General features: G+C 36.6%; 1 protein-coding gene across 4 annotated transcripts; it reads left to right on the top strand.

The window, feature by feature from the left end:
- Positions 1 to 4,501: 4,501 nt before the first annotated feature.
- Positions 4,502 to 13,779, top strand: LOC145495767 (zeta-crystallin-like). Of its 4 annotated transcripts, none has more exons than XM_081475374.1 (9): positions 4,502 to 4,702; positions 5,023 to 5,152; positions 7,833 to 7,985; positions 9,963 to 10,126; positions 10,400 to 10,451; positions 10,869 to 11,018; positions 11,361 to 11,462; positions 12,390 to 12,485; positions 12,845 to 13,779. In XM_081475374.1, exons 2-9 carry the CDS (start codon positions 5,063 to 5,065, stop codon positions 13,007 to 13,009), a joined length of 972 nt encoding a protein of 323 aa, XP_081331500.1. In that variant the 5' UTR covers positions 4,502 to 4,702; positions 5,023 to 5,062; the 3' UTR covers positions 13,010 to 13,779. The 4 variants fall into 4 exon arrangements, with proteins under 4 accessions (XP_081331500.1, XP_081331491.1, XP_081331484.1 ...); XM_081475365.1 differs by having other exon boundaries at positions 4,502 to 4,921; XM_081475371.1 differs by lacking the exon at positions 4,502 to 4,702 and adding an exon at positions 4,901 to 4,921 and having other exon boundaries at positions 5,001 to 5,152.
- Position 13,780: the final 1 nt, after the last annotated feature.

Genomic DNA, 13,780 nt, shown 5'->3' with positions numbered 1-13,780 from the left:
GAACCGATCAGTTTTGGACGTAAGCCGAAGGGAGAATTAACTGCGCCTTTGAAACACACGGAGGCTTGTAAGCACATGAAGACGTTCACGACAAAGAAGGATTTTCTTGTTAACATCGTTAACATCCATTAGAAAGGCTATTGTTGCACTTTAGTTCTGAATACAGCACCTTAGAGTACTTACTAGGAACGAGATATGTGAACTTTTAGAACTACAACTTGTATAGTATTGCGCAGGAAGACTAGCAATTTGAATTGCAGAAGTGTCTATTTAAGTATTTTTCTATTTTTGGTCTGTTTTTCAAATTCTCAAGAAAGTAAAATCAGATTTATGGCACGATTTGTTTATTATTACATGAAGTTGAAATAATACCAAATAGTAACCGATATGACCTTTCAATTCATTCACAACGTGGACCCCTCTTTCCTGATTTAAATAAATGACCCTGTGTTTTGATAAAACTCTGTTGTATGTAGGAAAGCACGAATGCACTCAACAATGCTGTTGACACTCGCGTGTTTAAATGTGTATTTAGTGATCTTTAATAGCGTGTGCAAAGCCTGTTCTTGGTTTATTTTTTAAGAATGTTTCACAACGCAATTTCTTTTGTTGGGATGTTAGGCTCCGACCACTCTAATGCGTTTATAGAAGTATCCCTTTTCGTCTCAACGAAAACGAAGCAAAATATTTTCGCCCACCCTAGCGTTTTCGGTTTGTTTTCACCTCTCCACACTAATGCGTTTTCGTACGAAAACTGACGCGTATTTTTTATACGTTTTCGCCTATTGTGCACACTAAAACGACCGAAAACGCTGAAAGAAACGACAGTATGACGCTTTTTTTCGGCCCGCTTCCAAAAGTCTCCCTTTTTACCTATCCACACTAAATACGGAGCGTTTTCGAAACGATGCGTTTTCAAACGACTCCACTTTTGAAACCGAGTTCGAAAACCTCCGTTTTCATCAGCATTTTCGGTTGTTTTAGTGTGGACGATAGGCGAAAACACATTAGCATGGTCAGGGCCTTAGTCAAACGCTATATACAGTTTTTCTGCACAGCAGAAGCACTATTAACAACCTACAAAAAAAGTAGGAAAATATATTACTTGAAACGTGATGTCATGCTTATTTTTTGATATTCTTGCAACTGGTGTCACCATGATGAAACCAGTACAAATATTTAAACGGAAATTCTTTAATAAAGGGAGGCGGCCTCCGAAAAGGAAATCTTTACATTATGCGGCACGAGAAAGAAGATTTAAAGATAACGCCTTAACTAAAAGTTAGAAACATTCTTACATGGTTCAGATTTTTTTTTTGTTCGACGCGCACATATATAGTACTTCCTAAAGTTGAACACGATTTCGTCTTCAGGTATATTCGTACACAGAACAAAATTCAACTGAAATTGGCGGACTGAAAGCAATTTTATTCCTCGGCTTTCAGCGCAAAATGTATTTTCTACATTGCGATCAGTTTAATTAAGTGCCGAAGGGTTTGTATAAGCATAAAAAAGCACAAACAACAATTTCCACAAGAGTTACTAATACAGTTGTATGCGTGTTTTCCTCTTGTGCAGTATTTTGAGATTGAATAGAACGAAAACAGTTTATTTAACTAAAATTTATTTATATGATTTTCTCGGAATAGAGTGTAGGAAACAATAGAAAAATCCACAACAGTTGGGGCGTTCCCTGATATAAATAGACGAGAGGATCTCAAACAAAAGGTTATTGTTTTTTTCAACTTTATTTCTTTATAATTAACACTGATATAAGTCCAGACGCATGAATCAGTCATATAAGAAGCAGGGAGCCGGAAGTAACTCCGAACGTAGCCGAGCTTTTTAGATATACATGTATGTCATCTTCTTCGAATTACAAAGCACAGAAGTATGTCCACATTTGTGGCTTCTTGTGTAGATATAATCCTAGGAAATCATTTGTGACAAATTGACATGAACTATACGGAGGCTAGACCACAATTTGTGCATTTAGGCTGAAATATCTGTCTTTTTTTTTTGCATTGCTTTGAAGACCGGCTCGCTTTAAACTTTGAAAAAGCCTGAATATATTATTATTTCCATGGTATTATTACGAGACTGTTATCCTTTCTATAGTGATTTCAGGGTATTTCGAAAACTGGAAATGTTGTGAAGTTATAAACGACGGACGTAACTTTCGAATATGCGTTTTACATTAGTTTAAAAGTAACAATTATTAAAATATACTGATTTACCCGTGAGAACGTTTTTTTTTTATTAATAGTGTTTTCCGACAGATAAGATGATCAATGTTTAATCAGGGAACTGTATATCCAAAGACCTTGCGCAAATTTAAGGGGCCCTTAAGGGTGAAGTTTTTGGAAATTTGATGAACGTTACGGGAGGAAAAGAAACGAAACTTCTCAAATTTCCAATTCTTCTTCTCCACTGGCATAGAGTTAAAAATCTTCCCGTGAAATTTCTAAAGATTTGGCGATCTTCCACCGCAAACCAATGACGGCAATTTAAATCCCATGAAAACCCGCAAGATAATGAGGGAATAGTGTTAAAACGTATAGCAAAACAGCAGACAGATTCATTAATTCTAATCGAATGATATTTAATTGGAATTATGCCCTTATCACTCAAGGTTGGCGATAAGTGTTAAATCCAAATGAGCTTCAACGGTTGCGAGGAGAATGGACGTAAGGTATCGAAGGTAGGGGGTGGGGGAGTACATTCTATCAACATGATAGAGGGCGGAGCCACGAGCCAGATTTCAAATCAGTCAGCGGTGTTTATTGACGGATTAGCGTTCCTGTTTTCAAACTGATGTTTAGGCTATCAATATTCACACTGGCTATCAATATTCGCCATTGTCAATGAAAAAAAATTCTTGAATACAGAGAGGTGGCTCGCATATTTATGGTGAAGAACTCGGCTCCTCACCAATTCCTTGGCGGCTTCGCCTCTCCCGCCGCCACGCTCGGCTTCGCCGCCAAAGCAAAAGCACTCGCGCGAAATCTTACCAGCTACCCAGGCTATCTTGTTCTTTAAACTTATCAACTGACGGTCAGATTATGGCTTAGCTCCCACACAGTTCAGCTAACACATGTAGTTGCCTTAAGATGTAGGACTCTTTGATCAGCTCCGGGCTAATGCGGTTCTATTTAAATCACGTAGCTCGCTGAGACTATTCCTCAGCCTCTTCGTTTGACCACGGATGTTTTGAAAGTCATCTTGTGTCCTAACCACGAACTCTCTTATTTCGATCAAATCCTTTTCGCATTGTGCTAAGTGATCCTCCATAGCTTTCCTTTCTTCATCAACAGTTTTCAAAAGTTTTTCTGGGAGCTTGCCACCCTCAAATTTCTTTACAGCGTCCATGAATTCGCGCGATCTGCTCCTAAGCAACGGAGCTGGTTTTTTTCTGCCGGTGGCCGGAGATCCAGGATTCTTCTTAACTGGTATTTGAGAGGTGACGTCTCTTGGGCTGTTTCTCCTGCTGATGGCAGGGCTACCTCTTGGGCTGCCTCTCGGACTTGACTCTCTAGATGTGGGCGCCGAAGGGAGCTTACGAGACTGTGAGAAAAAACTCATTGCTACTGGTCACCACGTTTGATTTGCGTCTCCCAAGAAATTATCACTGATCCGGATATTTCGCGAGCGTGAGGCGGTTTTGGTCCAATAACTTCTCTCTGTTGAGCAAACAAGAGATTTAACTGTCATAGTGTGTGGAGCGATAAGCAAACCTCGAGTGTTGAAGTTATCATATACATATGACCTTGTCTGGGTTCAAGACACGTGCGTCTATATGCTGTTTGCTTTTTTCGTCAATCAGTGCAAGCCTTTGTCAAACGAAGTGTTGTTTGAGTTATTACTGTTTGCTATACCGTCTCCGTCTCTAACGCCATTTCAAATCAACCCAGCTTATGGTTTTCTCGACTAAAAAGGAAACTTCAAACCACACAAGAACTTACCATAGACCCAACTGATCATAAACTTGAACGATTGCTTTCTGTAGTGGTTGAAGTTCGATCATAAACTTTTCGCTTGTAGGCTCTTTGATCAGCTCCGAGCTAATGCAGTTTTATTTAAATTAAATGAAAGCAATATCTTTTGTTTTAGATGACACACTTGATTGCTTATGAATTGAATAAGGTATTATTTGGAGGACTGTTAGCATAATTTATGTTAACTGCAAACAGTATGAATGACTTTCGGTCTGAAAAAAGCGGCCCAGCTTTTATGGTCTGAATCAACGAAAAGAATAAAAGATTCTTAGTTATTTTTTTCTTTCGCAACCCTGCAATTCCCTAGAAAAGGGCTCAGTTTCCCAGAAAAGGGTTCATTCTTGAAGTTGACGAAGTGTAAATCTTGACGCCGCTTTAAGCGCCTGCCGTTCTTCTGAAAGCAAACGTAACGAAGCGTTAAGGAAATTCTTTCCCCCAAAACCACTTTCAGATCTATTTGTTGAACATTTACAACTCGCTCCAGGCAAGTTGTTGGGCAGCAGAGACCTCAACTTAAAGTCAACGACAACTTTTGCTCGACAAAAGAGGCAGAAAAACGAAAAGACAAACTGATGTTCTCTCTTTTTTTAGGGTGGGCAGTTTGTGTAAGTCCTTGATGATCCGTGAGCTTTCTTTGTCGGGCTTCATTCAGGAGGACAAGCGGAATAACAACGAGCCAACAACAGTAAAAAGTATCTGGATTCTAGGTAAGCTATGCTGTTGTCCTTTACTTCGCCCTGGGAAACAGTACCTCTTGATGGGTCAGCTGAAATATGCGTGTGCTCAGCAGACGTATTCCGAGTTTCCAGATTTCTGGATTCCACGTTTCCTGAAATTTTGGTTTACTACCGCCCGTAGGGGCCTGGGTACTCTCTTTTGGTCACGCTCGCTCCACTCGCAGCTCTCACAAGTCGCCCAGGTGCACGGTGAGTTGGTCGAGGGGAATTCACAAATGATATTTTGACATTTTAAGTGTAGCGTTTTGATGTCAGTGATAAATTTCAGTGTGAAATCTTGTCTCTACTAGGAGAAATTGAGGGACTTTGCAGTCAGACTTATTGAAGACGATGAAGGCGATTCGTGTGTTATCCTTTGGTGGGCCAGAAGTGCTAAAGCTTGTTTCAGATGTGCCAGTTCCTAGTGTTTCCAGTGGACAGGTGAGACGTTAGTTTTTGCCTCTCATTTCTGTTAGTCTGTCTCAACGAAGGCAACGACTCGTGGATCGGTTTAGGCAGGCAAAGGTAGCTAGATCGTGGATGGGGGGAGTGGGGAGGGGAGGGTCAGTGGTGCCTGGCTGCCCTGAATTATGCAGTATGGAGTATGGCTAGTGGGGCATGCACATTTTCTTGCTTTAGGAAACTGATACTCTTCGCTAGATGGCAAAACTTGTAGCATACTCGTTGGACCTCTTGGAGGTTGAACTTTGCAGAGAAAATTGTATCATCTACTAATAGATAATTGACATAAGTAATTAAACACAATTAAGTATGAGCTAGTATGGCTCAGGTTAAAACACTCCACTTCCATGGCAATTTTAGACTATGGAAAAAATTCATACAGCACTTGACAAAGGGAGAATACTCTAAAGGTGTTGTTTTGGATTTAGTAAAATCCTTGAACACAGTGAACTTCACAATTTGGTAGAACAAACTTGAACATTATGACACAATTCCTCTGATCTCAGATCAGAGGAATACCACTCTTATGGTTTAAGAATTACTTGCAGTGTATTACAGAAAAAATTATGCACGTTACGAAGGCATTGACTCAGAAATGACAAAAAATAAAAAATAAAATAAAATAACTTTATTTATGTGTCAATGAGATTTAGCATGGCTGCTAATTGGGGACTTCTAAAAAGAGTTTCAATCATCAGGACTATGTACAAATTAAATTTTTAGACATTATAAAATAATTGTTATTTACATTAGAAATTATAATATAAATGATTAAAATTTTATATTATGAATAATTATTCTTTACAAGATAAAAGCCTTTCTATCAAAATAAAAATACAAAAGAGAATAAAGTTACAAATAAAGCTGACTAAAAATGATGAAAATGGTCAAGTTGAACACATATGACATTTGCATCCACTGCTTGCATCAATAGACCTTTCCCGCATTCCAACAAACAATAGTGCCAAGTCAAGGTCAGGGTGGACAAAAATACAGCAAATGTATGAAAACGTCCACCCCAACCTTGCTCTGGTGCCATTGTTCGAATGCACTGAAGTGGAATGCGGGAAAGGTCTATTAAAATGTTTAAATCCCTTCTCCTAATGTAATTTTTAAAATTCTTTAAACTTAATGATTTAATATGATTGGGAAGTCTGGCCCATAGATATGTGTGGTTCCACAGCAGTCTCTGTCAGTGTTCCTGGGCCACTCCTATTTTTAATGTACATTAACGATAAGTACCTCATCCAAAGTGTTTTCCTTCACATAATTATTTGGTAATGAAGTCTAAATCAATTAGAATACTCAAAACAACAAATTATGAAGTTTAAGACAAAGCTTTCAGTATAGTTCAGAGCAAGATAATAATAGTGGAATAAAACAAAAGAACCTCAATGTGATTTCTGTTGTTTTATTCCCCTAAGTAAGCCTCAGAGCCAAGTAAGAATTTTAATATGTTGAAATCAGCCTACTTAATTCATCTATTATTTTCAAACAGCAAAAATTTTCTGTACGAGACCATTGTTTTAAGGATAGATGGAAGCATCATTCAAGTTAACATTAGAGAATGTAAAAATCAAAACAAATCATTTTATATATATTAAGAAAAACATAAAAAGAAATATAACAAATTGACACAACTTACAGCAGTGGCAAAATTTGCATTCTATCTTATTATATATAATATTGTTTACTTTATTGCTTTTTTGATTATTTTCATAAGATTTATTAGAATAATAACAGTATTATTATATTTCACATTGTTAAGACTATTAAATTATAATAATTATACTGGTGAAGCTCAGTTGTTCACATTTTTAATAAGGGGTTTTATATTCAAGCATTTTTTGCTTTTCTGTCGACCCCATATTGCAAGAATCAGTTTAGACATAAGCTTGACAAATGCACTGGATGATGGAAGCAATAAAAGTTGAAGTTGATAGTTGGTGTGAGTTCCATCCGTGTTTGTAGAGGAAGTGATATTTATTCTTGCTGTCATTCTGCATGTTGTCTTAGAATATAGAAAGTAATTTCTGCTCATTGTCAATCAGTTTCAGTGATAAAAAAATAATATAATTTTGACAATATACTATATGAGGATGTGGGCCTGTGTAATTTGACCAAACTATATATGGGTACCTAACACGTAGAGCAGATTTAATGGAATTTTGCTGTCTTGAAAACCAGCCCCTCCACTCCAAAAAAAAACTAACCTAAGAGAAATTAAAAGACAGAATGAATAAAATAATGTGTTTCTGGCTTGAAAATTTCTCATGTGGTGCCAATTACTTGTTTTTGCAAAGCTTGATGGGGTATTTTATTTTATTTTATTTTTAATTATTGCATAGCCTTGGACTTTTACACTGAGGTCATCGATCCGCAACATGAATTTCAACTAGTACTTTTATGTATGGTTCCTTGAAATCTTCTGCTTGTAATTTAGATCTCACATGAGGTGGTAATGTGGCAATTCATTGTGGTAACCGTAAAGTAAACATGGCAGTAATTTTATACCTTGAAGCTTAGTAATTTTGTACCTTGAAGCTAATTGTAATTTTATACCTTGAAGCTTAATGGAAACTGTTTTCAGAAATAAGCTTTCCAAATTTTGTGGATTATAGCAGGCAGAACCTACTTTCTGTTATGTTTATGTTATTAGGTATTGGTTAAAATCAAGGCAGCTGGCGTTAATCCTGTTGATACCTATATCAGAAGTGGAACTTATGCCAGGAAGCCAACCCTTCCCTACACACCAGGTTCTGATGGTGCTGGAGTGGTGCACACTGTGGGAGAGGATGTTAAGCAAGTCAAAGTGAGTCACAAGATGCTGTGAAACCTTTCTGATAACAGAATTGTAATTTATGATCATGTGAGCAAAGAGAATTTACATTGTGATGATCAAAGTAAAAAAGTTGTTTTCTTTTTTTTTTTTTTTTTTTTTTGTCACAGTATTTTCTAAAAGAAAAAGAAAAGATGTTCTGTATATTTCTATTGAGTTATAAAAACACAGAAAAAAGCTGTGGGAACACTTGCCTCTCGGCTGTTGTTCCCTCAGCATTTCTCGTTCTCCCAAACTTCCACTCATATTTCAGTCTATAACTCGATGGAAACATGGAGTATGTTTTTTTTTATTTTTTCAGTATTTTGAACTTTTGCAGCTTTATTGTAGAAGTAGAAAGCTGCAGCTTTAATTTTGCCATCTATACCTAAAGAATCAGACAAAAAAACATGTTAGCATGATAACATGTTAGCATGCTACATCCTAATATTTTGTTATGTTAACATGCTGCATGCTAAGATGTTAGCATGTTAGCCTGCTAGCATGCGTTGTTGAGATGTGTTCTTGTTGTCTTGTGTGCTATAAATTCCACTTTCACACCAGTGACATAACAACATAAATTTAAACAGAAAGGTCACAAACCTAAGACACCTTATGCTAACGTGCTTGTATGCCACATGTATATGCTAACATAATAGCATGCTAGCATACTACTTCCTAACATGTTAGTATGCTGACATGTTAGCACGTTAGCATGTTAGTAGGTTAACATGTTAGCGTGCATGTTATGATGTAGGATTCTATTATGTTAGCATATTAACATGCTCACATGATAACATGTTAGCCTGCTACATGCTAGCAGGCTCACATGTTAGCATGCTATATGCTAGCATGTTAGCATAATAGCATCTTAGCATGTAGCATGCTAACATGCTACATGTTAGCATGTTACCATACTAACATGTTAGCTTGCTGCATGCTAATATGTTAGCATGCTATATGCTAACATGTTAGCATGCTACCATATGCTTACCTGTTAGTATGCTAACGTGCTAACATATTGGCATGTAGCACGCTACCACCTTAGCATGCTACATGCTAACATGTCGGCATGCGAACATAGGAACGTTAGCCTGCTAGCATGTTACCATGTTAGCATGCTATGTGCAAACGTGCTAACATATTAACATGTAGCATCTTAGCATGCTAACATGCTAGCAAGTTAGCATGCTACATTGTAAATGCTAACGTGTTAGACTGCTAACATGATAGCATTTTAGCATACTGACATGTTAGCATGTAAGCATGCTAACATTTTAGCACGTAGCATGCTAACATGTTAGCAAGTTAGACTGCTAACATTCTAACATGTATGCCTGTTAGCATACTAACATGTCAGCATGCTACATGCTAACATTTTAGGAAGTTAACATGCTAACGTGCTAGCATGTCAGCACTGATGTCAGCGTGGTAAAATGCTAACATGTTAGCAAGTTAACATGCTACATGCTAACATGTTAGCATGTAGCAGGTTAACTTACTAACTTGCTAACATATTATTAGGTAGCATACTATCACCTTGGCATGTTAGCATGCTAACATGTCAGCAAGTTCAGTTCCATGCTACATGCGAACATGTTAGCATGGAATATACATGGTAACATATCAGCATGTAGCATTCTAACACCTTAGCATGTTACCATGCCAACATTTTAACAAGTTACCATGCTACATGCTAACTTGTTAGCAAAGTCTCTGGAAATGTCTTGGTTTGAAATTCAAAAATCGTACTCGTACTCAATATCGTACTCCTAGTCCAATCTACAGGTCGCTAATAACATAGTTAAAACAACGTGTTTGTACATATAGTCATTTCATAAGTCTAATCTCTCAGCAAGCCAGAGACAAACTCCATAGTTAGGCTTATTTCGTCTGTCTTTCTAATATTACCCTTTTTTAAGCTATGATCTTTTATCATACAAATATAATTGTGGAAAATTTTTCCACCAGGAAGGAGACCGTGTCTATGTATGCGGCAGCTTAACAGGGACATATGCAGAGTTTGCTTTGTGTAATGCCAGCAGTGTTCACCTCATGCCAGACAGTGTTTCCTTCAGCCAAGGAGCAGCCATTTATGTACCTTACTACACAGCATACAGAGCATTATTCCAAAGGTGTGGTATACAGTAATTAACCTTATAAAAAGAAATAAGTCTACTGTTGCGGTCACAAATAATGTTATGTAAGAAAGGGCTAAAGTGAGTATGTACATACTACTTGTGTGCATTGTTTGGTTTAAACAAATTACTGCTAAACCATTGACGAGCCTGTTAGGGAAACAACTAGTTTTGTTACCGCAGCGTTCTCTTACATTAAATATTAATGAAAATGCTGTAATTCCAGAATCTTATCGTTATAGTAACTCACACCGGGTCTCTTACATGCAGGCTACATGCCAAGGCTGGAGAGACGGTGCTAATACATGGAGCTAGTGGCGGAGTACGTACTGAAAATTATTAAGCTTTTTATAGCACACATGAGAGGTGTTCTGCATACAGTAACAGACATGTACAGTGTGCAATTATTCTGCAGTTGCTAAGTTCTACTTGCTTTTACTACACTTTTAATGTACTTTAAAAAACTAATTTCGTAGGAGTAAAGAAACGCTAATATCAAAAGTTTCTATGCACACAAGGATTAACTAAGCCTGATTAATTTATTGCTAGTGGCTATTGTGATCATGATGCTAGAAAAATAGTTTTATTTAAGTCATGCCTTAGATGATCAATGATACGTGCATGAAGAAAAACCAGAATATATATTTTATAGTTGTATTTTTATTAAGATTATTTGAAGTGAGAATTTTAAAATCAGTAGGGGAACATTTATCAATTGTTGTTAACGCTGGTCTTTTAGGTTGGCTTAGCTGCAGTGCAACTAGCCAAAGCTTATGGAATGAAGGTTCTGGGAACGGCAGGAACTGCTGAAGGTGAAGAGGTAGTGAAACAAGCTGGGGCTTCACAAGTGTTTAATCACAGACAAGATGGATACGTTCAGAATATTCTGGTACTGAGTTTAAAGTTGTACCTAATAGGCACATAATTACGTGCTACCTATACACGTCTTGTTTTATGGAGGAGTATAGTTTTTTTTTGCACTGATATGGCATGGTGCTGATTACTGATAGTGAAAGACATGATAAATATTGATAATTTTATAAAATGCTAGTAAGCCAGTCGTGTTAAAGAAATACATGTGTATTCTGCAAATAGCTTTTCACCTCATGGTATTTTGTCTATAATATACATGTATTGTGTATATAAGTCTCATTTTCTCAAAGTTATACTTGTCAGTCATACATCTGCATGTCATTATAAATTACAAATGATATTTTGTTTATTTTTTCAGGATGCAACTGACGGTCGTGGTGCAGATGTCATCGTAGAAATGTTAGCAAATGCCAATTTATCAAAAGATCTCAAGCTTGTGGCAAGCAAGGGGCGCATAGGGGTAATTGACCATTTCCGTATTCTCGGTATCAGATTGGAGTGTCCAGAACTGGCTTGCAATGGACGTTAATGCGAGGGAATATCATTAAAAAGAGATCAAAACGAAATCTGATAGAAAATCGAGCAATTTTAGTTTTTAGTGGACAAAAATCTGGTACCAGAGAATAATTTTAAGTATTTTACAGTCCTGTTTACATTTTCGTAAAGCTAAAGATATAAATAGTTGCCTGAAATAAGACCGAAAACAATTTCCCATGGGAACGAGAAAAAATAAATTTCAAAGTCCAGAGAAATTGTGCTAACGCAGGTAAAATTTCATCCTCCGTTTCATTTCACCAGTGCTTTCAAGTGTTTCGTACAACGTTCAACATTTGTTTTCGACATTTGGTGTTGCTAGAAGTGATTTTGTTTTTGAGAAGATATTTAAAACAGTCGTACAGAAGTTTGTAATACGATGTAAATAATCTTGGTACTAGGTTTTTGTCCACTTGTTGCTCGAACTTCTGGTGGATTTCGTCTTAATGCCATTTGCTTTTGAAAAGACTCGCCGAATTAGCCTCAGCAAAAAGGATTTAATTTGCTCATCTAAAACGCCTTTTAGTGTTAGGTTTTACCGCCTGACAAGTCAGTGATATAACAAATCTGGTTACAATGAACAACAACAAACATACCATTGAAATGTTAAAATTAAAAGAAAAAAAAAATTATGTCTAACAGTCGTCTGGCTCCGAGGCTTATCGGAATGAAACAGAATAACTGATCTCTTCATTCCACAACCTCAACATGACTAGTTTTGTTTTATTCCCTAAGCCTCAGAGCCAAGTTTGAATTTTAATGTATAGAATAGCCTCTTATACAAATGTACAGATTTTGATAAAGCTTATATGTGATGTGGTATTTAACGATATGAAACATTAAAATTTTTCAGGTTGTCGGTAATAGAGGAACGATTGAAATAAATCCAAGAGAAACCATGGCCAAGGAGTCTAGCATCATTGGTGTTATGTTAGGCCAAGCTAGTGAGGTACACAACTGGAAGCATATAGTAACATATATGTATATTATTATTTCTCAAATTCTCTGATGGATGAGATAAGTGAAGTTACGGGTTGTTAGATCTAATCATGATTTTGCCCAGTGGGTTACAGTAGCACACGGCCCGCTAAAGAGACCAATCACAGTGTGCGTAGTAACCGAGATATATAGTAAAGTAACATTATAATATTTCAGGACAAGGACCTAGTTTATATATTATTCCATCCAAAACTAGTTTATAAATTTACTGTGGAATTATACAGCGGTTTACCGCCTAGAGTAGCAGAAAATTGTTTTCTTCAATTTACCCTCTGTGCTGTTTTAAAAGCTGTGAACTGAATTTTATAGGGTGAACGCCACGAAATGACGTATGCAATATCAGCCGGGCTGCAGGCAGGTTTTCTGAGTCCAGTTGTTGGACATGAATATCAGCTGAGCCAAGCTTCAGATGCACATAGAGATATTATAGAAGGCAAAGGTGCAAAAGGAAAGTTGGTGTTGCTGCCACAGTAGAATAATTGTATGTATGTTTCTAATGTATGAATACCCTATGTTTTTAATGTGGTGCATTAAAATGAAATGACACAATAAACAACTGAGGAAAAGGCCGTGTTACATTTTGGGATTAACATGTAATCTGGGCGATGTATAAGAACTCTGATAATTAGGATGTGTTGTCTTAATCAACTTTGTATGGTGTTTATAGATCTTTGGATGCATGGATATTCTAAAGTAATGCATATGCTGCTATAGAAACGTCCATAGTTAGTTTTGGAAACAAATCAAACTTAACATGGTTTTATTTAATACTTGAAAGTAGTGTGGTTTTGTTTCTAATTGTATTTGTTTCCTTTCTAACGTTTTGGAAACGTACTAAAACTACGTAACAACTTATGCAATGACAATGTTTCTTGTAATGGGTACATCAAAACGTATTTATTTGAGTAAACTTTTAAACACGGTCACCCTAAACTAATTTTTCCGTCAAATTATTTGGTTAAGTGATTTTTTTTATCCTCACGAATAGATTGTGAAGGTTTTCTCTAAATGTTTCATTTACATGAATAATTTTCTCGTCATCAAATACACCATGATACGCAGTGCAGTTAAGATTTATGTGAGATGTTGCATCCCGTCCTTTTTGAATCACACACAAAATGAACTGTAGTAATGGTAACTTTATTAGACACTAAATTTTAAATCAGTTTTAGGTAACCAATTATGTTACAACTAAGGTGAAAGATGTAAAAGTTATATAAATAAATACATTACGCAAGGGAGAGT

This window comes from Orbicella franksi, chromosome 1 (genome assembly GCF_964199315.1).
Source record: "Orbicella franksi chromosome 1, jaOrbFran1.1, whole genome shotgun sequence".
NCBI lineage: Eukaryota > Metazoa > Cnidaria > Anthozoa > Scleractinia > Merulinidae > Orbicella > Orbicella franksi.
The sequence above is the reverse complement of the archived record's forward strand: the minus strand, read 5'-3'. Positions and strand labels throughout refer to the sequence as shown.